Source organism: Musa acuminata, chromosome BXJ2-6 (assembly GCF_036884655.1).
Source record: "Musa acuminata AAA Group cultivar baxijiao chromosome BXJ2-6, Cavendish_Baxijiao_AAA, whole genome shotgun sequence".
NCBI lineage: Eukaryota > Viridiplantae > Streptophyta > Magnoliopsida > Zingiberales > Musaceae > Musa > Musa acuminata.
This window is the reverse complement of record NC_088343.1, coordinates 9,401,512-9,428,079: the sequence shown is the minus strand read 5'-3', so window position 1 is coordinate 9,428,079 and position 26,568 is coordinate 9,401,512. Positions and strand designations below refer to the sequence as shown.

General features: G+C 42.7%; 3 protein-coding genes across 12 annotated transcripts; 1 reads left to right on the top strand and 2 right to left on the bottom strand.

The window, feature by feature from the left end:
- The first annotated feature begins 594 nt into the window (after positions 1-594).
- LOC135614675 (cyclin-A3-1-like) lies at positions 595-3,691 on the top strand. The gene is made up of 7 exons (XM_065112289.1): positions 595-1,020; positions 1,100-1,332; positions 1,453-1,528; positions 1,626-1,702; positions 1,884-1,917; positions 2,032-2,181; positions 2,270-3,691. Exons 1-7 carry the CDS (start codon positions 670-672, stop codon positions 2,363-2,365), a joined length of 1,017 nt encoding a protein of 338 aa, XP_064968361.1. The 5' UTR covers positions 595-669; the 3' UTR covers positions 2,366-3,691.
- A 1,287-nt stretch (positions 3,692-4,978) lies between these two features.
- LOC135614674 (GDP-Man:Man(3)GlcNAc(2)-PP-Dol alpha-1,2-mannosyltransferase-like) lies at positions 4,979-6,502 on the bottom strand. The gene is made up of 4 exons (XM_065112288.1): positions 6,264-6,502; positions 5,972-6,165; positions 5,510-5,619; positions 4,979-5,427 (listed from the first exon to the last, which is right to left on the bottom strand). Exons 1-4 carry the CDS (start codon positions 6,342-6,344, stop codon positions 5,180-5,182), a joined length of 633 nt encoding a protein of 210 aa, XP_064968360.1. The 5' UTR covers positions 6,345-6,502; the 3' UTR covers positions 4,979-5,179.
- A 180-nt stretch (positions 6,503-6,682) lies between these two features.
- On the bottom strand, positions 6,683-24,760 carry LOC103987520 (eukaryotic translation initiation factor 5A-3). Of its 10 annotated transcripts, XR_010487638.1 has the most exons (12): positions 20,886-22,092; positions 20,055-20,138; positions 19,328-19,413; positions 19,101-19,228; positions 17,563-17,685; positions 17,425-17,481; positions 17,260-17,334; positions 11,220-11,352; positions 11,087-11,118; positions 10,719-10,825; positions 10,314-10,431; positions 9,821-10,230 (listed from the first exon to the last, which is right to left on the bottom strand). XR_010487638.1 is itself a non-coding variant. In XM_065112286.1 (8 exons), exons 4-8 carry the CDS (start codon positions 19,221-19,223, stop codon positions 8,314-8,316), a joined length of 654 nt encoding a protein of 217 aa, XP_064968358.1. In that variant the 5' UTR covers positions 19,224-19,228; positions 19,328-19,413; positions 20,046-20,138; positions 20,886-22,092; the 3' UTR covers positions 6,683-8,313. The 10 variants fall into 10 exon arrangements, 4 of the variants coding, with proteins under 4 accessions (XP_064968358.1, XP_064968357.1, XP_064968359.1 ...); XR_010487637.1 differs by having other exon boundaries at positions 9,820-10,230; positions 10,314-10,825; XM_065112286.1 differs by lacking the exons at positions 9,821-10,230; positions 10,314-10,431; positions 10,719-10,825; positions 11,087-11,118; positions 11,220-11,352 and adding an exon at positions 6,683-8,589 and having other exon boundaries at positions 20,046-20,138.
- Positions 24,761-26,568: the final 1,808 nt, after the last annotated feature.

Genomic DNA, 26,568 nt, shown 5'->3' with positions numbered 1-26,568 from the left:
AAACATTAGAGTGATGATGTATCTATCATACGTATTTATCAAAAAATCAAAATCTTATTCGATATTTTTTTTTACTTATTAATATTTATAAAGAATTATCCTCACTTTACAGCTGTTGAGTAGCGAGACAATCTTGCCCACACGTCAATGGTAGGATGAATCCATCCTTACCTCCGGTGTGAGAACATGGCCAGGGTCGTGAACCAATCAACGGGTGTGGCGCGGACCGATCTCAATCCGATTGGACCGGGTTCAATCAATCGAGCTCCTTCAACGGTCCATAACCCGAGACGTAACGCCGTTTGCAAAGACCATACCCTGGTCACGTGCGACGGCCGCCACTTGAGATGCCGAAAGCGGTTCGAGGGACCGATCCCGCCGCGAGCCGCTCCCAAATTTTCCCGTCTCCCCCAAACCCTCGATTCGAACTTTCGAATACGATACGAATCCCCGCGAACCGCCGACCCCTCCCTCCTCCGGTTCCCCCTTCTCTTTCTTATTTTCGGGAATCGCTTCAAAAAATGGCGGACTTCCTTCCCCCCGTCGCACTTCCACTCGTCACCTCCTATATACAAGAACCCCCAACCCCTTCTCTCCGCCTCTCACCCCCCCCCCCCCCAACCCCAAACCTACAGCCAGGCATAGAGAGAGCGAGAGGGGTCGGGATCCATGGCGGATAAGGAGAACTGCGCCCCTCGCCTCACCCGCGCGGCCGCCAAAAGGGCCGCCTCCGCTCAAGTCCCCAGTCCCCCCGCCCAGCCGCCGGCCAAGAGGAAGCGCGTGGCCCTCAGCGAGCTCCCCACCCTCTCCAATGTCGTCACCCTCGCCACGGCGGACCCCTCCACCCCTCCCCCTTCTAAGCTTAAATCGAAGCCCAGGAAGAAGGTGGAGGAGTCGGATGACCGGGAACTTGCTCGGGTTGAAGTTGCTACCTCGTCGGATGGTGGCTCCGACATTGATGATCCGCAGATGTGTGCGCATTATGCGTCTGATATCTATCAGTACCTCAGATCAATGGAGGTTTGTCTTCGATTAGGGGTTTTTTGGGGGGTAAAGATGTGGCCTTTTGGTTATGGTGTTTCTTTCGTGGGGTCTTTAGGTGGAGGCAAAGCGGAGGCCTTTGGCGAAGTACATGGAGACGGTTCAGAGCGATGTCACCGCCAATATGAGGAGCATTCTTGTGGATTGGCTTGTCGAGGTGGCGGAGGAATACAAGCTGGTCTCTGATACCCTACACATCACCATCTCGTACATTGATCGGTTCCTTTCGTTCAATGCGATCAACAGGCAACGACTGCAGCTCCTGGGGGTGTCCTCCATGCTCATTGCTTCGTACGTTCTGATGCGCTTTTCTTTGGTGAAATGATGAGCTCTGTTATTCCCTCCATTGTACTTGGGGTTGCATTTGATTTCTTCTGATTAAAGTTCTTGGCTTGGCCTCAACCAATGCAGGAAATATGAAGAGATTAGCCCACCTAATGTGGAAGATTTCTGTTATATCACGGATAATACGTACACAAAGCAAGAGGTAGCTTTTGTTCATCTCTTCTTCGATCTGTTGCTTCTATCATCTCAATCGGAGCATATTGATGACTATTTGCCCCCTTCTTACCTTTGTCCATTAGGTGGTGAAAATGGAGAGTGACATCCTAAAGTTTCTGAAGTTTGAGATGGGCAATCCCACCATCAAGACTTTCCTGAGGTATGGTATCTTGCGCCCCTTCTGATGCCCACTTAGCACGAAACTTTTCATTACATCTCCCCATGACAGTGCCAAACAAAATGGTGATCGTAAAGAACGAGACTTGTCATGTGACATTGTACAGTGTAATCATATGGTGATTGAGTACTCCCTAATTAAAGCTACTATTTCATTATTATAGGCGATTCATACAGGCAGGTCAAGAAGATGGCAAAGTGAGTGTTTGTTCTTCTTTCATGCAAGTGTTTTCTTCTTTCCCTCTTTGATTATTTAGTACTGAAGTGTGGAATTATAGCTTCATCGCTTATGGTTTGCTTGACTTGAAACAGTACTCAAATCTGCAATTTGAGTTCTTGGGAAGCTACCTTGCGGAGTTGAGTTTGCTGGACTATGGCTGTGTTCAGTTCTTGCCATCAGTAATTGCAGCTTCTGCTGTTTTTGTTGCTAGATTCACACTTGATCCCAAAAGCAATCCTTGGGTAAGTCATTTTTACTTGAGAATATTGGTTTGTAAGCATATTATTGTATGCTTATCTTTGAGATGTTAAACATTCCTTTACTTTGCAGAACAAAAGATTGAAAGAGTGTACTGGTTATAATGTGTCTGATCTGAAGGAGTGCATGATGATTATGATTTATGGTTGTTCGATGAATTCCATGTAGCAGAGATAACCTGCGGGCGGGCATAGGGAAAGCTATCATTGCTGTTGCCAATAACACATTATTATAAGGGTATGGGTGTAATCCTAGAGGTATGGGCAGACTATCTGACTTGCTTTGATGCGAGGTCTACTTCTGTAGTTGCTTGGCGTCTGAAAGCAGTACCAACAGGACTAAGCCTGAAACAAGGTAGTTACAGACTAAAAGAACTATGCCACTCCACCAGGCTAAGAAACCTAGCAACCAGGCTGATACCGGGTAGACTCAGAACCAAACGAGTACATCACCAACCAGTGAATCCAAGGCTTAACTCGGTGCTACTAAGACTGATGCTATTGCTGGTAAGACTTAACCGAGGTAGTGGCAGGACTGATGCTAAGTATACTCAGACTCAAAGCAGTGCTAACAGGACTTCAATCGGTGCTGCTAGGCATGTAGCTTCAGAGTTCACTCCAGTAGTTACAGGCTTGAACCAGTGTCACTCAGGCTGATGCGGTGGCTGCTAGGTATGTAGCTAAGGTCTCTAACTCAAAGGTAGCTAAGGTCTAGTAGCTATGGGTATGTAGCTAGGGCAGACTTATGTTGGGTATTATCGGACTGATGCGTGCCCCTACTATGCTGGGTAGCTAGGGTATCAACTGAGCGAGTATCGGTATGTAGCTACTCAGACTTCAACAAGTACTACTCAGAATAGAACTAAGGAGTCTTTAGCTCGCTACCGTTTAACACAGGCTCCCGAAAGCATCTATTGTAATAACTTTGTTATGGCTATTACTGTTGCTACCGCACTCAGTCTTGCGCCGCCTAAACTCACTGCCGCGACACATTAGTAGTGTCTTGATTGAGTATTCGGAAACTCAATATTCAAGGGACTTTGTAGTAAATGAGATCCCTCCCTTGAATGTGAAGGAACATGAGACTTCAATCTGGCTTCTCCTGAGGATAACTCTGAAGCGCTCTGGATGTATCTAATGTCTTAATCAAAACATTGTGGACCTGATGCTCAAGAAGGCATCGAAACTTGCTGACTGCAGTTTTGCTGATGAAAAATACATGCTTTTTTGGAGGTAGGAAGAACAGACTTATGCTCAAGTTTTACCATGTAGGAACATAGGAAATACTGTGTATTCTTGTTCTCACATGATGACTTTGAAGACATGTAAGGTGCATATGGGTTGCTCATTTTGTTCAGGTTGAGCATATGAAGTTTGAGAATTTGCAATTAATATCAAAATATTTTGATTATGTCCTTGTGTGTGTGTGTATGTGTGTGTGTATGTATATATGTGTGTGTGTGTCTGTGTGTGTATGTGTGTATGTATATTCTCATTGGCTCGGATCTCTTTTATCATTTTGTCGTGTGAGGTACATATTTAGTTGCTTTGCTTGAAGGTTGATTTCATAAAATAAGTGAGTAAAAAATTACTGTAAGCCTTGTTATGTTATCTGGTTGCTTATGGCTTTATGGTTGTAGTTGATGGTGATTGATTCCTATAGCAGGTAGAGTCTGTAGACATCCAACTTTTGGATGATTTATTAGAATGTCTTGTCTCCAATGTGGCCCCAAAATGAGGGTACATCTTATTAAGGACAATCATCTGATAAGGTCAGCTAGTACAACTACAGACAAAGGAATCATAGTTTCCTCACTTATTTCACAAAATAACTGAGGAAACCATGATCTTGTATATCTAAAAGCATTTCATCTTTTGTAAGTTTAGTGTGCTTGAAAGCCATGGCATCACAGGTAGTAGTTTCTTCCCTAGAATTCACCGCTGCTAATTTGGATGTCCTTGATGCACTAAATGTGCAATCAAATATATATCATGTATGAAACCATAGAACATTCAATATGAGCATCATTGTCGAGAGATTTTGTAGTGCAAAATGAGATTTTGCATTTATAATGAAATTGTTTTAACCATCAGATGATGCTATCAAGAACTAGCAAATGAGACAAGAATGATACATTGTTGTATCAAGAACATAAACGTATAGCTCCTGCTCCTATCTCATCTCTAAGTTAGCTTTTAGATCTCATTGACAGTGGTAATTAACTTGATATTGTAGGTGGTGTCTGGTTAATTATAGATGATTTCCCAGGCTCAATAAGTTTGTATTTGAAAGGAGTCAACAATAAGTTTTATGAAAGGAGTAAAAAGTTCTGCTTCCTAATGAAAATATCACATCAACACCAAATTCCAATGAAAGTATTCTCCAAATATAGAATATTCTTGCTAACCTCAGATACCTTCCCATCAAATATATTTAAATTTGAACATTAAGGGATCTCGTCAAACATACCCTCGATGCTAGTCTCGCACGTCCAAATCACTCAAGCTGAGACCACAAGAACCAAAATCAGAAGATTGAAATCGGGTCTGTAGATGCAAAAATGACATGACTGGAATAAGACTGCCTGCTGAAGAAGAGATGATATGGATGTGAAGTCTGCAATAATTCCAACAAGCTACATCAAAAAACCAGAATACCTGAAAGAACACAGGATTGTCAACATGCAGCTGCTATTTTGCTTCAGGCAAATTATACTACATCAACTGCAGCTGAAGCACAAAAGACTTGAGAAGAACAGAACTGTTGCTTTTATCCTCTGTGTAACTTCCAATTGCTAAGAATGTTTAACTAATAGTCATGGCAATTACAATGTTTAACTATGAAGTTACAGGATTTGTCAAAAGAAAAGAAAACTTATCATATGTAACATAATTATCATATGTGGACCATGACACAATTTGAAGACACCTCTCTTATGGGAAAGAAAACCAAGTAAAAACACATAAGCCAATCGGTCTGAGTTCATGAAGAAGCTTTGGGTGCTAGGATAGGCTGAACTGCAGCCTCAAAGTCCTCGAAGAACTTTTGCTCTGAGAACCTTTGAGCTCGCTTTCTAGCAGCTGCGGCTATTGCAAGCCTTTCTGGCTCTGGCATCTTAAGTACCTTGAGAATAGCTTCAGCGTATTCCTCTTTGCTTGAAGCTAGAAAACCTGTTCGATGTCCGCCTTCATTTAACACTATATCCATCTTGGGACCTGCTGAATTATGGGCTGAATGGGAAGCACAATATTGTCAGTGGAACACACACCTTGCTCTGGGTAAACAGTATGATGAGAGCTTATATGCACTAACCAATCGGTATCACACCGGCTGCCATGTACTCTACAATGCTAATTCCAAAATGCTCATCTATCATGGAGTGGAGTCCTGCAACAGCACCTCCCAGAAGCTGGACTAGGTCCCTGTTTCAGTAAACAGCTCAAAGATACCTTGTGTCAATATGTCAAACAATAAATGAAATTATAATTTATGCACCAAAGATAGCATTAAGGCAATGCACTTAAGAGCATTAAGAAAATGTATTTCACATTCCTCTCAAAAGGGACTAAACATAAAAGTGCAGGCGTAAGCATTCAAAGTATAGTAACACAAAGAGCATAGACTGTTAATAAAATATAGTACAAACAAATCTAGAGACTAAAAAGAGAATCCAAAACTTGAGATTGCCTAGCAACTAGGAATGATCAATAGTGCATGCCAAATACCATGTTCTGAAAAGAAATGAATTTAAACAAGCAGTGATGCAAATCAAACCTATACATAACATCCCTGTGGAACTCCACATAGTCATCAATACTTAGTTCCTTGGATCTGTGTTTGAGCTTCTGCAATCTTTCTTCATCCTGCTTATTTCGACAACTACCCACAAATAGGAGCTTTGGTCTAGGCAAGTCCTGGTCCAGTCTTCTAACAGCAAGTGCAAATGCCTCCAGCTGAAGGCCATGGGCCTTCACAAGAACCAAGTTGTACAAAAAAATATTTCAGTATCAACCAATCATATGACTACTTGATGCATGCAAGTGATGAGAGCATTTACAAAAATTACCTTCTCCGGGCGAAATTGGGCAACGGATATAATCACAGGACTTCTAACTGGCCTTTCCAGTGGAAGCAACTGCTTGGACATTCAAGAGATTTTGTCATCAATGAGAGTAAAATGAATCTCTGCCAGTGAATGACTTTGTGAAGCTAGATGATTATCGACATCGGCGTTTCAGTTACTGATATTGATTGATTATCGACATTAATATCAGATCAGATCGATATTTAAATTCTTGGATTTGAGTTCGATCAGTATTTCAACTTTGTGGTTGCACAAAATCATCCTCATGCGCGTACTGTTGTCGTGATAGGATAAAATTTCCACATCACCCACCCGTCTGGGGTTTACGTGGGGTGATTCTGTTAGACTATATGGGTGACCCGTCCAGCGAGAAGCGACGTACCTGCAAGAATTACCTGGGTGATTCAGTCGGGCTCGAGTCGTCCCGTTACTCGTGTGACCCACCTGTGGGGTGGGTCACCGGCTGTAACCGGTCACGAGCTACGTCATTTTTATTTTGACGTATAGAAAGAAGAACCCAAATCCGGTGAGCCGCGAGGTGTGTCGAAGCGCAACCAAAATGGCGCTTTGGGCCTTGTTGTTCACGACCTTAACCTCTTCCCTTCTGTCCCTATTGCTCTTCTCCGCCGCCGCAGCGGTGATCTCGGGAAGACGGGGGAGGCGGGTTTCTTCCATCCCTACACCAATGACGTCGGCGGCGGGGAGAGGGTCCTGTGGTGCGCTGTCAAGGCCGTGCAGGAGGAGAACCCCGATCTCGACTGCGCCGTCTTCACTGGTGACGACGCCTCCCCTCAGAGCCTGTCCGCCCGCGCCCTCGATCGGTTCGGTGTCAAGCTGCTTCGCCCCCCTCAGGTAGCCCCTGTTCCCTCTTTAGGTTATGCTGAATTTGGCATACGAATCAAAATCTGGTGCTTTTCTTTCAATCCAATACCTTTGGTTTACGTTTCCAGATCCAAGACCTTTGGTTCGCGTTGGATCATGCTATGGATGGGGTTGGCCCTTTTATTGGTTTTGCAAAGATATATATCGATTTCGAGTGTCGCGATTGGACTCTTGTTGAAGTATGAATAGTTTAAAATAGATTTTAGGGCTTTCTTAATCAGCCTGATTCAAGTCTTTTAAAGTATATATTTGAGAACCATCCGTATAAATGACAGCATAACTAGTATCTCTGCAAAACAAATAAAAGGGACAACCAATTATTTATATGTTATCCTAAAGGAGGATTTCCATAACGTTCGACAGATTGTTTATGTTGTGCCATTTGAATACACTGACAGATCAAAGATGGATTTGCGGAGGGGAAAGATCTGGTTGTCACTATGATGTTTGCTATGGGTGAAGAACAGATCTGTGCAATCAAGGACATTGGCCCCAAGTAGTTCTTGGCCTCACGAATCCAGGTTATCTTATTTAGTATGCAAGAGATTCTTTGGGACTCGAAAGAATGTTGGATGGTCACTCTTTGTTCATTTGGCCCGTATTCCAAGAGTAAAAAAGTCCTGCTTTGGTGCGTCGATTGGTAATTTATGTATTGGCTTAAAAATGATTTTCTTTTAACGAAGTTTTCTGAGGCGAGTGCTTGTAGAAATAATAATATTATTATTTTCCTAGAGCTTGTCTTTTAACAGAACGTTTTTGTGTCTCCATATGCTTTGTGACGTCTGCTTTGCCTCGGCAGTAAACTTGGCGATTTGAAGTCCCTAGTGGGCTGCTGCCTTGCTTTAATATCTGTGCCCTAGATGTAGCCAGGGTTTGGCTGAGTCTGACAACGGCGTTTCAGTTACTGATATTGATTGATTATCAACATTAATATCAGATCAGATCGATATTTAAATTCTTGGATTGAGTTCGATCAGTATTGCAGCTTTGTGGTTGCACAAAATTATCCTCATGCTCGTACTGTTGTCGTGATAGGATAAAATTTCCACATCACCCACCCGTCTGGGGTTTACGTGGGGTGATTCTGTTACACTATATGGGTGACCCGTCCAACGAGAAGTGACGTACCTGCAATAAGTACCTGGGTGATTCAGTCGGGCTCGAGTCGTCCTGTTACTCGTGTGACCCACCTGTAGGGTGGGTCACCGACTGATGGTTGGATAATGAGTATAGCAAATAACTTTACACCAAAAATCCGAGCAAGCGGGTATGTAAAAGCATAGCCACTAGTATCAAAATAGAACTGAGGCGTGAATTTGCGGAGTGCTTCCCATGAAAGATACACTGAACCAAGACTTTGTCCAATCATAGTAAAATGAGGATATGTGTGTTCTTCAATCCACTTCCTTCTATACAAACGGACAACCTAAAAGTGCAGATTGGGGCTTTAATAAAAAAGATGTAATTAACCTTTAATGAGAAAAACAAAAACCAGCTAAAGTTACACAGAATTGACCTTTCCTTCATATGAAATTTAGACCAGGAATTTTAAGCACTTGAAAAGCAACTTATGTAACGACAACAACTACTATGAATTCACTATATTTTTTAATTTCATTGCTCGAAAGTAAAAGCACTAAGCAGCACAACATCCTGACCAATTTCACAACATAAGATACTAGTCATGCTGTCATTTATGCGAATGGTTCTCAAATATATACTTTAAAAGACTTTCATCAGGCTCATTAAGAAAACCCTAAAATCTCTTTTAAACTATTCATACTTCAACAAGAGTCCAATCGCGACACTCGAAATCGATATATATCTCTGCAAAACCAACAAAAGGGACAACCCCAACCATAGCATGATCCAACGCGAACCAAAGGTGTTGGATCTGAAAACGTAAACCAAAGGGATTGGATTGAAAGAAAAGCACCAGATTTTGATTCGTATGCCAAATTCAGCATAAACTAAAGAGGGAACAGGGGCTACCTGAGGGGGGCGAAGCAGCTTGACATCGAACCGATCGAGGGTGCGGGCGGACAGGCTCTGAGAGGAGGCGTCGTCACCAGTGAAGACGGCGCAGTCGAGATCGGGGTTCTCCTCCTGCACGGCCTTGACGGCGCACCACAGGACCCTCTCCCCGCCGCCGACGTCATTGGTGTAGGGATGGAAGAAACCCGCCGCCCTCCGCCTCCCCCGTCTTCCCAAGATCACCGCTGCGGCGGCGGAGAAGAGCAATAGGGACAGAAGGGAAGAGGTTGAGGTCGTCAACAACAAGACCCAAAGAGCCATTTTGGTCGCGCTTCGACACACCTCGTGGCTCACCGGATTTGGGTTCTTCTTTTTATACGTCAAAATAAAAATGACGTAGCTCGTGACCGGTTACAGCCAGTGACCCACCCCACAGGTGGGTCACACGAGTAACGGGACGACTCGAGCCCGACTGAATCACTCAGGTAATTCTTGCAGGTACGTCGCTTCTCGCTGGACGGGTCACCCATATAGTCTAACAGAATCACCTCACATAAACCCCAGACGGGTGGGTGATGTGGAAATTTTATCCTATCACGACAACAGTACGCGCATGAGGATGATTTTGTGCAACCATAAAGCTGAAATACTGATCGAACTCAATCCAAGAATTTAAATATCGATCTAATCTGATATTAATGTCGATAATCAATCAATATCAGTAACTGAAACGCCGTTGTCAGACTTAGCCAAACCCTGGCTACATCTAGGGCACAGATATTAAAGCAAGGCAGCAGCCCACTAAGGACTTCAAATCGCCAAGTTTACTGCCGAGGCAAAGCAGATGGAGACACAATACGTTTGTTGAATTCGTCATGAGTTGGGTGTGTTTCTGGTGCAGCCATTGACCTTCTCAAGAGCCAATAAGAACATCTCATACAAGAAAACAAGAAAAAGTTAGGAGGGTGTTGGATGAGAATGGGAGTTCTCACAACCTCAGACTCTAGGCTTTAGGACAATGTTGTGTTAGGCGTGACTTCTACTCGATCATGACAGCTGCAGAGATGTAAGCAGACTTATTGCTTTCTTTGACCTGATCATAGAAAAATCCAGGAGCAAGGTTTTAGCATTTCAAAGAACAGTATAGATGATGAAGATTCAAGTCACAGAAACAACCTCTTTGTGGAAGGCCTTCTCCATGACAACTAATGGTTGCCTGTACAAGGTTTCTCTACCTACCAATGGCAGAAAAAAAAGCTGCACACGCACATTGGAAAGATGCCTTTGTGCCAACCTGCAACCTCAACAATTGAAACCTCACCAAACTGAGTAGAAGCATTAGTTTTGTAACATTCTAATACTGTAAAATAAATAGTCAACTCTATCAGCACTTAACCACAAATGTTGGAGTAATTATCATATAATCCCTTGTCACCGAGTAGTATATTTGAGTCCTTAGTGCCATCCTAGCTATTGTTTTGCTTCATTCATGATTACGGTGTATCATAAACATGTGATCATGCATGAAGCAGCAGATGTAGGGAAAAAAAAATCTAGTTAGCATGGATTTATGTGCAATACATGAATAAAGGCATCATTTTTTTGCTTGGAATTATAGTTGTATAGCTCTGACAGAATAAAGATGATTCCAGCCCCCATGTGAGTCGCAAGGAAAGCAGACACTCAACCTGCCATAAGATGAGACATGCAAACTGATTACAAAAACATTTCGATTATAGATGCTTCAATTCACAGATCACAACTGAATCATAATTTTTAACTGAGCTGTTCAAGAGTAGATAGGGGGACAAAGCATCACCTGATGCAATAGAATTATAATCCATTTTTGCACAAATTAAATAGACATTGCCGAGGGGGGAAAAAAGAAATTATATTTACCTTGAAATATATAGAGTATATGAACAAGGTGTATAGTTTCGAAGACAAACCTTGATTAACCTTGAGTCTGACAGAATTGAATCTAAGAAACATAATCATGTCAGAATTGGGGAAAAAAAAAGGTCTCAGATTAGACAAATGAAACAGATAGTGCTGATGAAAAAGATCAGATTGTGCTTGTACCTTAGACACATCCAGCAACTTGGTCAAGATCTTGCTGCCCCTGAGATGTAATCCCCCTCCCACTGAAATCTAAAATTGGTGCTTGTGGGCTTTGAGCTTTAAGTTTGGGCTGATCCAATAATCATAAGAGTTCCTGCATTGCGATTTAAGATTTTTAAATTTGAGGCAATAAATCCATCACTATCTAATATTTCAAGTCCATTTAAGATTTTTAAAAAAGTTCATACTCTAATCATGAACTTGACTGTAAATATAGGGATGACAATGGGAAATCCTTCATCTCCAGTTAGAAATAAATGGTCGCTGCCCGCTATTATGTGCTCACAGGACTCTACAAAGTACTTGCTTTAACGGTTTGACCCTTGTTTTCTCCCTTCGCCAAGGTGAAGAATATGTATAATTACATGTTTATGTAAACAACATCAACAGAATTTTCTTCTTGAGAAAGATTGGTTTGTAAATGCATCAGTTGGGTAGTATAAGAGAATGGACAAGCCAATCCTACTCCAGATTAGTAGTAAACATAATATCTGGTTTATTTTTCCACTGCACAGTTATTGGTGCTTGAATCAGCAAACTGAAGGGAAACAATAAACATGACCCAGAACTGATTGTAGCCAAAATTAAAAGAGAAAGGAAGAGTCAGGACTTCTTGAAAGACACCCAACAGAAGAAACTTTCTTTCTGCAAAGTTGAAGGCCAGCAACTTTATGACCTGCTACAACAGAAAAATTAGATCAACCATTCTGCTACATACTCTTAAAAGAAGAAGAAAAAAAAAAAAATCTGCTCTTTAGTCCGAAGGTCATAAGATGCAAAACTTGGACAGAGTTTTCCGAGGTCTCCACCAAGTAAAGTTTGTGATGAACTTTATCACTGCAACCATTTACACTCTCATTCTTCTTTGTGTCCAAACCACCCATGTGTCTTAAACAATAGGAAATTTCCTCAATTCCATGGATAAACATTAATGTGAGATGAGTTAATCAGGGAGTATGAAGAAACTACAAATAGATTCAAGAGTTATTTTGTTTTCTCCAGCAAAGTTACAAGTAGACCAAACTAGTGTGAGTACTAATGGCAAAGGAAAGCCTATTTCCAAGATAAGACTGCAATGCAAAGTAGTCATCATTGCCTTCAAAGAGTATAGCACATGAGGCTCTCACCAATGTGGGGCGTTCCACCAAATCTTTGCCATGGGCTATCAACATAATCCCAAAGTTCTAGCTGAATTCATAGCCAACACTAATCTGGACAAGAAATATATTCTTAATAGAATGATAGCTCAGACACTAAAAAGACTACTCAAGCACGATTAAATTCATCGTTCCTGACAAATAACATCTTCGTCGATCCACTTGAAGAACATCATCAGCAGAAAGCAACTAAAATTAGGTCTTGCAACCAACAATTGGTAGAGTCAATTTTCTCCGCACCATTTGAACAAATCAAACCAATCAAGACTGTCAAGGCGCCATTTTTGAGTGAGGAGAAAAAGAGAATCTCTACGGCCCTATCTCGTCCAATGCCCAAGTTGATATCAATACAGGAACAGAAACCTAATCTGAGATCAGAGCTACAAACTGCAATAAACCTCTGACCTATTTCGTTTCCGGTACCCGCCGCCTCCGAGGGTGTTACTGTGCTCCTCCACGCGTGTCGTAAGGTACACCTTCGGGAAGTCATCCGGCACAAAGGTCCTTGTCGCCATGGAAAGTCATGCTGTCATTTATGCGAATGGTTCTCAAATATATACTTTAAAAGACTTTCATCAGGCTTATTAAGAAAACCCTAAAATCTCTTTTAAACTATTCATACTTCAACAAGAGTCCAATCGCGACACTCGAAATCGATATATATCTCTGCAAAACCAACAAAAGGGACAACCCCAACCATAGCATGATCCAACGCGAACCAAAGGTGTTGGATCTGGAAACGTAAACCAAAGGGATTGGATTGAAAGAAAAGCACCAGATTTTGATTCGTATGCCAAATTCAGCATAAACTAAAGAGGGAACAGGGGCTACCTGAGGGGGGCGAAGCAGCTTGACACCGAACCGATCGAGGGCGCGGGCGGACAAGCTCTGAGGGGAGGCGTCGTCACCAGTGAAGACGGCGCAGTCGAGATCGGGGTTCTCCTCCTGCACGGCCTTGACGGCGCACCACAGGACCCTCTCCCCGCCGCCGACGTCATTGGTGTAGGGATGGAAGAAACCCGCCGCCCTCCGCCTCCCTCGTCTTCCCAAGATCACCGCTGCGGCGGCGGAGAAGAGCAATAGGGACAGAAGGGAAGAGGTTAAGGTCGTCAACAGCATGGCCCAAAGCACCATTTTGGTCGCGCTTCGACACACCTCGTGGCTCACCGGATTTGGGTTCTTCTTTTTATACGTCAAAATAAAAATGACGTAGCTCGTGACCGGTTACAGCCAGTGACCCACCCCACAGGTGGGTCACACGAGTAACGGGATGACTCGAGCCCGACTGAATCACCCAGGTAATTCTTGCAGGTACGTCGCTTCTCGCTGGACGGGTCACCCATATAGTCTAACAAAAGCACCCCACGTAAGCCCCAGACGGGTGGGTGATGTGGAAATTTTATCCTATCACGACAACAGTACGCGCATGAGGATGATTTTGTGCAACCATAAAGCTGAAATACTGATCGAACTCAATCCAAGAATTTAAATATCGATCTAATCTGATATTAATGTCGATAATCAATCAATATCAGTAACTGAAACACCGTTGTCAGACTTAGCCAAACCCTGGCTACATCTAGGGCACAGATATTAAAGCAAGGCAGCAGCCCACTAAGGACTTCAAATCGCCAAGTTTACTGCCGAGGCAAAGTAGATGGAGACACAACGTTCTGTTAAAAGACAAGCTTTAGGAAAATAATAAGATCAAAATAATATTATTATTATTTCTACGAGCACTCGCCTCAGAAAACTTCGTTAAAAGAAAATCATTTTTAAGCCAATACATAAATTACCAATCGACGCACCAAAGCAGAACTTTTTTACTCTTGAAATAAGGGCCAAATGAGCAAAGAGTGACCATCCAACATTCTTTCGAGTCCCAAAGAATCTCTTGCATACTAAATAAGATAACCTGGATTCGTGAGGCCAAGAACTACTTGGGGCCAATGTCCTTGAGAGCACAGATCTGTTCTTCACCCATTACAGACATCACAGTGACAACCAGATCTTTCCCCTCCGCAAATCAATCTTTGATCTGTCAGTGTATTCAAATGACACAACATAAACAATCTGTCGAACTTTATGGAAATCCTCCTTTAGGATAACATATAAATAATAGGTTGACGTAGAACCAAGAAGGAATATACTCGAACACAATCTGCTTCAACTAAAAATGGTTTACATTACAAATAACATGCATCAACAATTGCCATATAGGTTTCTAGGCTGTCACATTGGTTTAACATTTGGCTGCACCATGATGCATGACAAATAAAATTTATCTAATAATCAGGACATTTGAGCAGAATTTTTAATTTCTTAAAAACTATCTGTTTACATCTGAAAATGTACAAAAGACAAGGGACAAAAAAATGTGCTCTAAATCATACAGAAACATGCGATCTTGCAGCAACTAATGAAAACCAAGTTAATTTACATTATTAAACCTAATAATGCTATGAAAGCCTACATCAAACTATCTTTGCTTGGTTTCAGAAAAAATAAATCTCATTCAATGCAAACAACAAACCTTCTAAGAAAGCACGAAGAACAAAAAAAACCTCATATTAAACCTGTCAGGTCCTGAGACCCAAAAGAAAAAACTTAACACACAAGTTGGTCCTAGGTCAAGCGTATATAATCTTGATATTCATATCAGCCTGACGTAAGCATGTAAGCTAGCCATAGTGAAGCTGTTAGACAACTTGTACAGCTAATAGACCTCTAAGATCAGTATCACATTAACATTCAACATCAAATACTGGTTATACAAGAAGAAATGATAAAAAGTAAAAAAAAAGGTAATATCAATCCTTGGGAAAATTTCAAAGGCAACAAAGCACAGTCGCATACTAACTGTGCAAGTATCAGTCTGGCGAATCCACATAATTGAGACACATTTTTACTAAATGTGATCGGCTTTATAATCTAAAGCGATTAAAATCACTTTTGGACCACTCTAGTCCTAATTAACAATCTTAATACATACCATGTTAACTGAGAATTGACACTCGATCAGAAGGACCCAACTCACAACCAAAACCTATTGAAACTTGGATTTAAGATCCTAAAGATTAGGTATGGGACAAAGATTGAACCCATCAGGAATTTAGGGCAAATCACCACTGAATCTCTTTCTTATGGTTCTTCTTCATCTATCTTCTTCTTCCTTTTTTTTTTTCTTTTGCTTATCTCCTTACAAAGTTCTTCAACCTTTTTCCCCTATAAACTAGTTAGGTCATAGAGTTATAGGCTTCGTGCAAATTTTCATTTGGTTCCTAACTAATTTTTGTTGACTAGCATACTGATTTTGTATTAGTTAACCTCCTAGCTAATCTTTATTTTGTTGTGTTCATCACATTGATCTACTTTGGACAAAGGTAGACCAAAGATAAACCAAAGAGAACAGTTTATCTGATCCAAATCCTATGTGACAACGAAATGGTAGGATCTGGGCCCAAATCAGGTTCTGGTTCGAGATAATCGGTAGTCCAGAATTGGCTCAACCAATACAACTAACACCATGGTACATTCAAATAGAGCTTGAAAATGAAATGTCAAGAATAAGAACTTACAAGGCTCATCAGCAGCACAAAGTATATCCTTAAACTATAAAGAAATTTGCAGTAAGATGATATATAAAAGTTGTACAAAATTATGGTAAATGTAATAGGATTTTGAACTAATAAGCCAAAAGCTACAATATCTTTAAAAGCTCAATAAGCCAAGAGATCAGTGAACTATAAAATTGATGACAGCTTAATAATTTTTTTTCAAATAAAGAACCCAGTCCAGCATTTATTGTATCCCAGTTGTCTCAAAATAAAACCTGCTTGATTATATCTAGAAATTAAGTTTATTTTTGGAGTCTTGTAGAATCCCCTGAGAACAAGTTCAATTTCATCAATCACAGACCTAAAGAAGTTGAGATAAAAACTAGATTGGTCAAATATCTGATCATAAACAGCATATTTTCCAGCATAAATATTTTAACAGGCATGCACAGACCAAAAAGTCAGCAGAAGAATATAAAGAGAGCCTTGCTGCAATGCAAACATCATGAAGAAAACAAAAATAGATGAAACCCATCATCATTAGCAAATCAAATAGCACAGAGAATTTCTGTAACTCCCATGCAGGAATAAATCTCTAATTATCAACATGGTGTTTGTAGTACAAATGGAGCATGAAAAAAATCCAAAACAATGTAGAAGGTCCAGTTCTTCACCAAATACCATGAAGAGATTTATACCATATTTTGAGAGCGCTTATTATGAAAATGGATCAGTAATAAACAAAGCATCATTCCCCATAATAAAGAATGACATTTCTATTGAATTTATAACAAAAAGAATTACAGAGATATTTATGTAGACTATAATACAGCACAATTTATCTGACAAAACTTCTCCTAATTGGCACCACCTGAAAATGATTTATTATAAGCTACACATTAGCAGGAGCCTCACACATCAGGCAGTCCTAGTGAGAGACTTCCTCTACGACAGATTTTGACTCTTATGATATTCATGGTATCACCAAGCATGCACTTAATCATGTCATTGATATACACGATTAACATAATGATTGAAGTTTAACTCAATGTAATGTCATATGATATACACAATTAACATTATGAATAACAATTAACTTAATATCTCCGCCGTCAAATGATTGTCTCTAGAACACAATTTGATTTCTGTTAAAACCATTTGCTACTTCTTCCTCAAACCTTCACTCTCTTTAAAACAGAAATGCAGTTCAAGCACATTTATAGCCCAAATTTCTTCAGGTTTTGTAAGGTAAAAGAATTGGCAGAAATAAAAATCTTCATGACAAACCTGAGCTAGCAAAGTTTCATCAGTTGGAAGTCTCAGATCATCTTTCGTGTTGCCATTTTCAGTCAGAAGGCTCACCTACAATGTGCAACCAAATGTCAATTAAATGTTAATTGCAAAACCCATCAATCAACTGAGAGAAACATCGTATAAATCATCAAAACATACAAAACCATCTTCAGATATGTCAATGAGCTGATAATCAGTTCGAGTAAGATGAGGAACCTGCAGATAAACCAAAAAATATTCAAATATACATTACAAATCGAAGTAGAACTTTTCAAAATAAAATAATGGAGAACGAACATCACAGTTGTGAGAAGATGGCACAATATCCTCAAGCTTCTTTGTGTTAAAGATGTCTATGCCAACAAAGTGACATTTTGCATGGCCATGTTTCCCAGTCTTGGATGTTGAAACTTCAACAACCTAAAAGATAATGTGAAAACAAAACATAGTACAATCATAAGAATAATACAGGTGCACCATTATAAAGCCATAAATCGTATACATGATGTGCATTTTAGATTGCTACAAAGATGATATTTAGAGCAAAATAATTCTTAAAGGATGTAGGCTTCCAGAAAATCCAAAGAAAAACATTTGAACCTAACAGTATAAAATGTGAACATCAATCAGCACGGCAAGAACAAAACGGATATTCCAATAATCAAGAATGAGGGTCGCATACCATTTCTGAAAATCAAGAATCCAAACCACAACTTGCTGCTATCTAAAATATCAAATGAAAGTTGGCAACTGTAAAAATAAAAGTTCCAGCTTGTGGCTATGTTCTTTTCTTGTCTATTAAGCAGAAGACAAATTAATTTCCGAGTTTCTTCACACATCCATTTTGAAGCTTAAGGACAGCGTTAATCATAAAGACATAACATGAAACGAGGTACCCTACATAAGTTTCTGCATATACAAAAAAAGTTTTTCCACCAGTTGCATTCGGAACTAGTAGATAGTATTTACTAGTAAATAGGATTGCCATACCGACCCGTACCGCCCGGTACGAGCGGTACGTACCGGTTCGATGGTATATCGGTACGCGGACCGCCCGTTACCGGACGGAACGAATAATAATAATAAAATAATATTATATATATATATATATATATATATATTAATAATTTAAATAAAATCGAGGCGACGTCGCGTCGCCTCGGCGATGTCACCGAGGCGACACGACGTCGCCTTTCTCGGCGACGTCGCCGAAGCGACGCAGCGCCTTTTTCGGCGACGTCGCTATATATATATATATATATATATATATATATAATTTAAATAAATGTCGCCTCGGCGACGTCGCCCCGTGTGGGGAAGGAAAAGGCGACGTCGCCGAGGCGATGCGACGTCGGCCAATAAAAAAATAAAATATTATATATATATATACATATATCGCTCGGTATATCGCTCGGTATACCGTTCCGTACCGTACCGAGATATCAGATCGCATAACCGAAATTCTTACTATTCTTAGCGGCTATATATGAGATCTCCATCAATCATCTACTAGCAGCAATCGGTAGGCACATGACTATAAGAAATGAACCAAACTCATCAATATGTAGCAGCAAGATCAAAATCCTAATTAACCAAGAAACGTATAACGACATGAAGCAGATAAAGGTACACCAAAACATCTGCATTGATCATAAAGATGACGAATAATCAGACGAATATACCGGACAAATCAAACACAAAACAAGTGCAAAAAGATACGAGAAAACATGACTTTCAAGGAATGCAAGAAAAACTAACAAAGACAAGAAACCTAGATTTCATGGTATACATAAAAAAAGAAAGAAAATCAGAGATCAAACTGGTGAACAAGAAACCTTGCAGGCCCTCCCTTTGATGACGATGTATCCGTTCTTACGGATCGTCCCGGCCTGTTGGGGGTAGGTCTTGGACGCCCCAGCATCGGCCTTGGACTCGAAATGATGTTCTTCATCCGACATGATCACTGATTCAAAGGAACACAGAAACAGCGATCAGAACACGATCCGAGAAGACGATGAGAGCGAGGCAAGAGGACCGTGAAATGTAATCAAGGGTTTCGTACCTGGTTGCTGTGGCAGACGATGAGTAACAGGATCCCCAGGGATGGAGGTTTCTTTCTTGCCATAAATCCCTCTAAAATGTTGTCGCCTGCTAGTCACAATAGCCGTGGGATTATTGGACATCACACGTGGACGGTCAACACGGAGAGGAACGATGAAGGCTGTTACTCATATTTTGTACGAGAAAATATTTTCTTTAAAGCCATTATACGCCCACGTGAGATCCTCCACATGTGGGGCCATACCAGCCACCACTCACAAGGCAGGTAGGACGCACAATGGTGGTCCAATAGTAACACGAAACTACTAGTCGTCAGCCGTTTTTTTGAATTTAAGATTATATCTAATAATTTTTTTAAAAAAAATTAGAAATATTTTAAAAAATAAATTAGGATTATAAATAGTAAAATAAGGATTACAAATAGTGATATCCTAAATTTATCTTATACCTATTCAATTTATCTGAAATCCAATTAAAAATATTTAATCCAATATAAATCGAGTTGGATAATATTCCAAAAAATTCAAGTAGTTTCATTCCCAAATCACATTAAAAATTACAAGTAAATTGTGCAAACTCAGCTAATTATATAGATACCCAACTTCATCCAGAATTCGATTAAAGCAACTCTGAACTCAGAATAAACAAATCGAAAACTCAAATAGCCCCCCAAGAAAGAGGAAAAGGAAAAGCTTGACGAGAAGAAGAAGATAGCTCACCTTTCCTACCTGTTTAATGTCGGGCCAGGAATACTTTGCCACTTGAGGGAGTCACTCGTGGGGCTCCTGCTGCCTTCTTCCATCTCCAATCGCCTGCCATCACCACTTGATGAGTTAGTCCGGAACCCGCAAGCCAAGAATTTTCTTATCTAAATCTGATCATATAAAAGCGCACAAATATTCTATAACAAAATGATTATATATCATAAGCTATAAACATACCGAATCATACCGCCCGGTACGGGCGGTACGTACCGGTCCGATAGGTGACCGGTACGCGGACCGCCCGTTACCGGGCGGAACGAATAATAATAATAAAATTATATATATATATATATATATATTAATAATTTAAATAAAATCGAAGCGACGTCGCGTCGCCTCGGCAATGTCACCGAGGCGACACGACGTTGCCTTTCTCGGCGACGTCGCCGAGGCGACGCAGCGCCTTTCTCGGCGACGTTGCCGAGGCGACGCAGCGCCTTTCTCGGCGACGTCGCCGAGGCGACATGACGTCGCCTTTTTCGGCGACGTCGCCTTTTTCGGCGACGTCGCTATATATATATATATATATATATATATATATATATATATATATATTTTAAATAAACGTCGCCTCGGCGACGTCGCCCCGTGTGGGGAAGGAAAAGGCGACGTCGCCGAGGCGATGCGACGTCGGCCAATAAAAAAACAAAAAAATAAATATAATATATATATATATACATATATCACTCGGTATATCGAGCGGTATACCGTTCCGTACCGTACCGAGAGATCGTCGAAACTCCGGTACGGTACGAAATTTCAAACAGTATAAACATTAAATTTCTCTAAGCTAACCTTTCTGCTTATCATAAATCATATTCATTTAGATTTCAATGTTCGGCCATCGTGATTCATCAACCTGCAGAGCGAACCAGCTAGGATCATGAACTACTTCCTTGCTTTCATGGGAAACCTTCACATATAATCTCAAATTTGTCATACACCCAAAAGCTTGTGGAACAGTCAGCTTAATATGAAAGCACACTACTAATGGCAACGAAATGTACATCCAAGGACAGGCAAACGAAATCTAATGTGGGAAAACACGCTATAATACAAGTACCATATGCATCTCTAGAAGACCACATACAATTGTCAGAGTGACCATGCATCTCTTGGAGTACCGTAGAACTCACCATGAAAATCATGCATTTCTATTTGCGTGAAGCATAATGAAGCAGTATATGCCCTTAAACTTCCTTTTTCTAATGTGTAACACGCAACAACAAAAATTGTTACATAACAAACAAAATATTCTCCAAGAATATCAAAGACCATGTCTTTGATAAAGGAGCCATTGAATTTGCTAGACAACAGCAGCCACTTCTATACAAAAACATCTAACATTTGTTAGGTCATTGCAGCCGATATGCAAAAAAACAAGCAAATTTCAAGCAATGACCTAACAAGGCATGTAGGTCAATAGGTCCGGAGCCATAGATATTTGATATTACTTGTAGTCTTCCCAAATATCATCAAAGAGTATGCAAGGCTCATAGAAGTTTGGTTGCCATATTGATCCTCACAGATTGACTCTTCATGGGCAAGATTGAGACTGTTCTTAATGATCTCCAGTGGCTAATGGTTTATTATGTTCCGCTTGAACACCTGGAAAAGAGCTTACATTATGCTGCTTTTCATAATTTATCACTTTTTTGCTTTTAGATAGGGAGCTGCATCAGCAAAGCCATAATGTTCAAACTTTTTTTGGCCCCCTTGGAGGGCATGCTATCTCTTTGATCTCTATACAGAATATAGCTTCCGGTACAGCATAATTAGATTTTTGTCTTGATTGCTTAATCTATCAACAGCATTGTCCACTGGAAGCCACTGGAAGCCATTGGAAGCCAATAATTGTAATAAATTTCTGCTGTTTCGAAGGCAAGTAACTGAAAGACAACCATTTCTTCTGAAATCCCAATGCTTTGAAATTCTGATATGCTGCAATTTTTTCTTGCAGGAAGAAGAGAGAAATCAGTACCTTTAGTGTTCATTGCCTTAGGCGTTATACAAGCAAGCTACCTTCGGAACATAGCCAACTTGCTTGATATGATGGCTTAACTTATCAAGCATCTCAAAAATTCTAGTAGATTTTGGGTGCTTTCTATCCCCAACCGTAAACTCATGAACCATATCATCAAGCTCAATCCAACTGGACCCTGCTGGCTTCTGCTGCCCTGTACCTTTCATCTGAATCCTAGCCTTTGCCACACCTTCCCAATGCCTGGCAGCTGCATAAATATTTGACAAAATGGCATAATTCCCAGCATCTGAAATTTCCAATTTTGTCAACTGATCGACTACCTCTTCAGCAAGATCTACATTGTTATGCACTCTGCATGCACCTAAAAGGCTGCCCCATATGATTGCATTGGGCTCTAAAGGCATGGCCTTTGCAAGGTCAAATGCCTCCTTTAGAAGTCCTCCACGTCCTAAGATATCGATCAAACAACCATAGTGCTCTATCTCAGGGACAATGCCATAGTCTCTTTCCATACTGTAAAAGTGACAACGAGCCTCTTCGACGAGTCCCATGTGTGTACAAGCACATAGAACACCGATAAATGTCACACCATCAGGCATGATGCCTTCTCTCCTCATCCGAACAAAGAGAGCAAGAGCCATCTCTCCATGCCCATGCATGGCTAACCCTTGAATTATAGAATTCCAGGAAACCGTATCTCGCTCGACCATTCCTTTAAAGACATTCCATGCCTTGTCAAGACACCCACATTTCGAGTACATATCGATCAGCGCATTGCACACATGGGTGGCAAACCTCAATTTGCTTCTTTTTACATAGGAATGGATCCGTTGACCGATACCTAGCAAGCCGGACTCAGCGCAAGCAGACAATATACTCACGGTTGCAGCAACATCAGGCTCCAATCTTGCTTCTTCCATCTGATCAATCAAAACAGAAGCCTCTTTCGACAGTCCCTTTTCAGCATAACCAGATATCATTATTGTCCAAGTGACCAAGTTCTTGACTGGCATCCTATCAAACAGCATCCTCGCCATGTCCAAGTCTCCTGCCTTGCAATATCCTGACACCACCGTCGACCACGACACAACATTTCTCTCCGGCATTCTATTAAACAAGTTGAAAACATGATCCATCTCGCCAGCCTTAGCAAGCCCATCCAGCAAAGTGTTCCAACTGATAATGTCCCTCTCAGGCATATCATCGAAAAGCTGACGTGCCTCCTTCAGCTCTCCAGCTCTCAGCAAGCCAGAGAGGATTGAATTCCACGACACAACATCTCTCTGTGGCATTCCATCAAAGACCTTCTTAGCGTCGGCGATGGCGGCAACGGCAGCCTTGGCATATGAATCGATGAGCGCATTAGGGACGAAGATATCCGATAAAATTCCTAGCTTTAGGACATGGGAGTGGATCATCTGGACGCGGGCGAAGGCGGAAGGACCAGAGCAGGCCCGGAGTAGGAACGAGTACGTGAACTTATCGGGAAACGCGTCGCATTTCTGCATCTGGGCAAAGGTGGTGAAGGCCCGGGAGGACTGAGAGTTGTCGGCGAAAGCGCGGATGAGGACGTTGAAGAGATGGGTGTTGGGATGAGGGACCTGGCGGAAGACAGCGACGGCGGGGAGGATCTGGCGGCAGAGGGAGTAAGCAGAAATGAGCTTGGGAGCGACAAAGGGGTCCCGGTGGAGGTCAGCCTTGAGGATTTGAGCTTGGATTTGCCGCAGGTGGTGGTGATCGGAGCACCGGTGGAGCTCGGCGACCTTCTGCTCGAGGAGGCGGCGGTGCGAAGTCCACTGGGGCTGGCGAATGGAGGCGACAGACATGGGGGGTAAGACTTCGCCGCATGCAGCGCTCGGGTTCGTCGCCAGGGCTGGCTGGTGGAGAGAGAGAGAGAGAGAGAGAGAGAGCAACGTGGTTTAAGAATGCCGGCCGAGAAGCTCATGCTACGCTAGCATGGTTATCATGCCCAAATAATAATTTTATTCTTAAACTTAATTCTTGACCTAATTTAAGAATCACTTGATGCGGTCTGCACCTGTTTAAGCCGTGACCTCGGGACGTTACGGCTTAGTTCAGGGGTCCGGATGCCGAAGATCGCGGGTAGAGCCTCCTGGTGTCTTCGGGGTGAGTGATCACAGCCGGCCGATCCGCGGGTGATCCTCCGAGGTAGCCAGTTGCAGTCCCCGGGTAACGTGGTCGTTGTGTACCTGCACAAAGGTCGGGCCGTCCTCTGGGCCCGACCCCTCCGACGGTCTTGTTAGTGGGCGAGAAGGGGGTTTTTTCCTCCTTCCATCCTTTTGGGCCCTGGACTCTTTTATATTTTTGGTCTGATGTTACCTGATGTTCCTGCTTGTCAGAGCGGAGTCGTGCCTCTGACTAGATTTGATGTTGCCATTAGGGTGGCGTGTGGATCATCCGGTCGCAGGGCATGGGGGGCATCGATCGTCGCCCTCTGCGTTTGGGTGAACGCGCTGGGTGTGGATGAGGGAGTCGCTGGCTGAGGGGGTGACGTTGGAGGCGTCGAGTCAACATTAATGCCCGCTCACTCGGACAGGGTGCGGCCTGCGCGCGGAGGGCGTCGTGGCGTGTCGCGTTCGCCATTACTCCCTGAGGGGGGTCTTTTCTGCTGTCCCATCATGGGATGGCTGGCGTCATGGTCCACATCCCTGTTGACTTTTGTGGTGATTCCCCTATCACTTCCCCCCCCCCCCCCCCAGGCGGAGATTTGCCGCCTTGGTTTTTAGAGTTTCGGGGACGGAGGGCGTCCTCGTGTGTTTGGACAGGGAAACCATAGGTCCGAGCGACTCGGCATGACTGGATCGAGGGGTCGCGGGTCGGAAACAGTGCTGGGACGATTCGGGACGACGGGGTCGTCAAATCGTAGGTCGGAATTGAATTGGAATGACTTGAAATGACTGGATCGTTGAGTCGCAGGTCGGAACCTGAACTGAAATGACTCGGAATGACTGGGTAGTCGAGTCGTAGGTCGGAAACGGTGCTGGGACGATTCGGGACGACGGGGTCGTCAAATCGTAGGTCGGAATCGAATTGGAATGACTTGAAATGACTGGATCGTCGAGTCGCAGGTCGGAACCTGAACTGAAACGACTCGGAATGACTGGGTCGTCGAGTCGCAGGTCGGAACTTGAACTGAAACGACTCGGAATGACTGGATCGTTGAGCCGCAGGTCGGAACCTGAACTGAAACGACTCGGAATGACTGGATCGTCGAGTCGCAGGTCGGAACCTGAACTGAAACGACTCGGAATGACTGGATCGTTGAGCCGCAGGTCGGAACCTGAACTGAAACGACTTGAGATGACTGGGTCGTTGAGCCGCAGGTCGGAACCTGAACTGAAACGACTCGGAATGACTGGATCGTCGAGTCGCAGGTCGGAACCTGAACTGAAACGACTCGGAATGACTGGGTCGTCGAGTCGCAGGTCGGAACCTGAACTGAAACGACTCGGAATGACTGGATCGTTGAGCCGCAGGTCGGAACCTGAACTGAAACGACTCGGAATGACTGGATCATCGAGTCGCAGGTCGGAACCTGAACTGAAACGACTCGGAATGACTGGATCGTTGAGCCGCAGGTCGGAACCTGAACTGAAACGACTCGAGATGACTGGGTCGTTGAGCCGCAGGTCGGAACCTGAACTGAAACGACTCGGAATGACTGGATCGTCGAGTCGTAGGTCGGAACCTGAACTGAAACGACTCGGAATGACTGGATCGTCGAGCCGCAGGTCGGAACCTGAACTGAAACGACTCGAGATGACTGGGTCGTCGAGTCGCAGGTCGGAACCTGAACTGAAACGACTCGGAATGACTGGGTCGTCGGGTTCCGTCCCGTCTGTCTTGAAGCGGAGTATCTCCTCCATCCAGTTCGGCGGGGTTCGGGTCTCGACGACGCCGCAGGATGGTATGGTTGGCGCCGTTATGGGCTCGGTCACGGAGGCTTTTTCTAAACCCCGTGCGGAGGCTGCTTTTGCCAGAGCGTCGGCGGATGCGTTTTGGGCCCGGGGCACTTGTGTGATTGAGAACCGACTGAAGAGGCGGGCGAGCCGCTGTGTTTCCGCCAGGTATGATGCCATTGTGGGGTCCCGGGCCTCGTAGCTCCCATTTACGTGTCCCGTTACCAGCTGAGAATCGTTGAATACCTCGAGGTTGCCTACCTGCATCTCCAAGGCGAGGCGCAAGCCATGTATTAGCGCCTCGTACTCGGCTTCGTTGTTGGTGGCTTGGAATTTCAGTCGGATGGACCTTTCGTAGGTCTCCCCAGTAGGGCTTTTTAGGATGAGGCCGACTCCGGCCGCACCGGTGACGGCGGAGCTGTTGTCACGCCCCTCAAAATATCCATGATTTTTAAAACTTTCGTCACAGACCAATCCAGGATCCAAACTAACGTTTGAGGACACTGAAAACATTCTATTCATATTCACATCCATAAAACCTGTGCAGTTTATAATCATATATCACATCACTCGA

Bases quoted from the DNA above. Each gene is read 5' to 3' on its own strand.
- LOC135614675 (XM_065112289.1), top strand. From the start codon at position 670: ATGGCGGATAAGGAGAACTGCGCCCCTCGCCTCACCCGCGCGGCCGCC. The intron at 1,703-1,883 runs GTATGGTATCTT...TCATTATTATAG, and splicing joins ACCATCAAGACTTTCCTGAG to GCGATTCATACAGGCAGGTC. The intron at 1,918-2,031 runs GTGAGTGTTTGT...GACTTGAAACAG, and splicing joins CAGGTCAAGAAGATGGCAAA to TACTCAAATCTGCAATTTGA.
- LOC135614674 (XM_065112288.1), bottom strand. From the start codon at position 6,344: ATGTCCAAGCAGTTGCTTCCACTGGAAAGGCCAGTTAGAAGTCCTGTG. The intron at 6,166-6,263 runs GTAATTTTTGTA...GTTCTTGTGAAG, and splicing joins CCCAATTTCGCCCGGAGAAG to GCCCATGGCCTTCAGCTGGA. The intron at 5,428-5,509 runs GTTAGTGCATAT...CTTCCCATTCAG, and splicing joins AGCCGGTGTGATACCGATTG to CCCATAATTCAGCAGGTCCC.
- LOC103987520 (XM_065112282.1), bottom strand. From the start codon at position 23,900: ATGTCTGTCGCCTCCATTCGCCAGCCCCAGTGGACTTCGCACCGCCGC.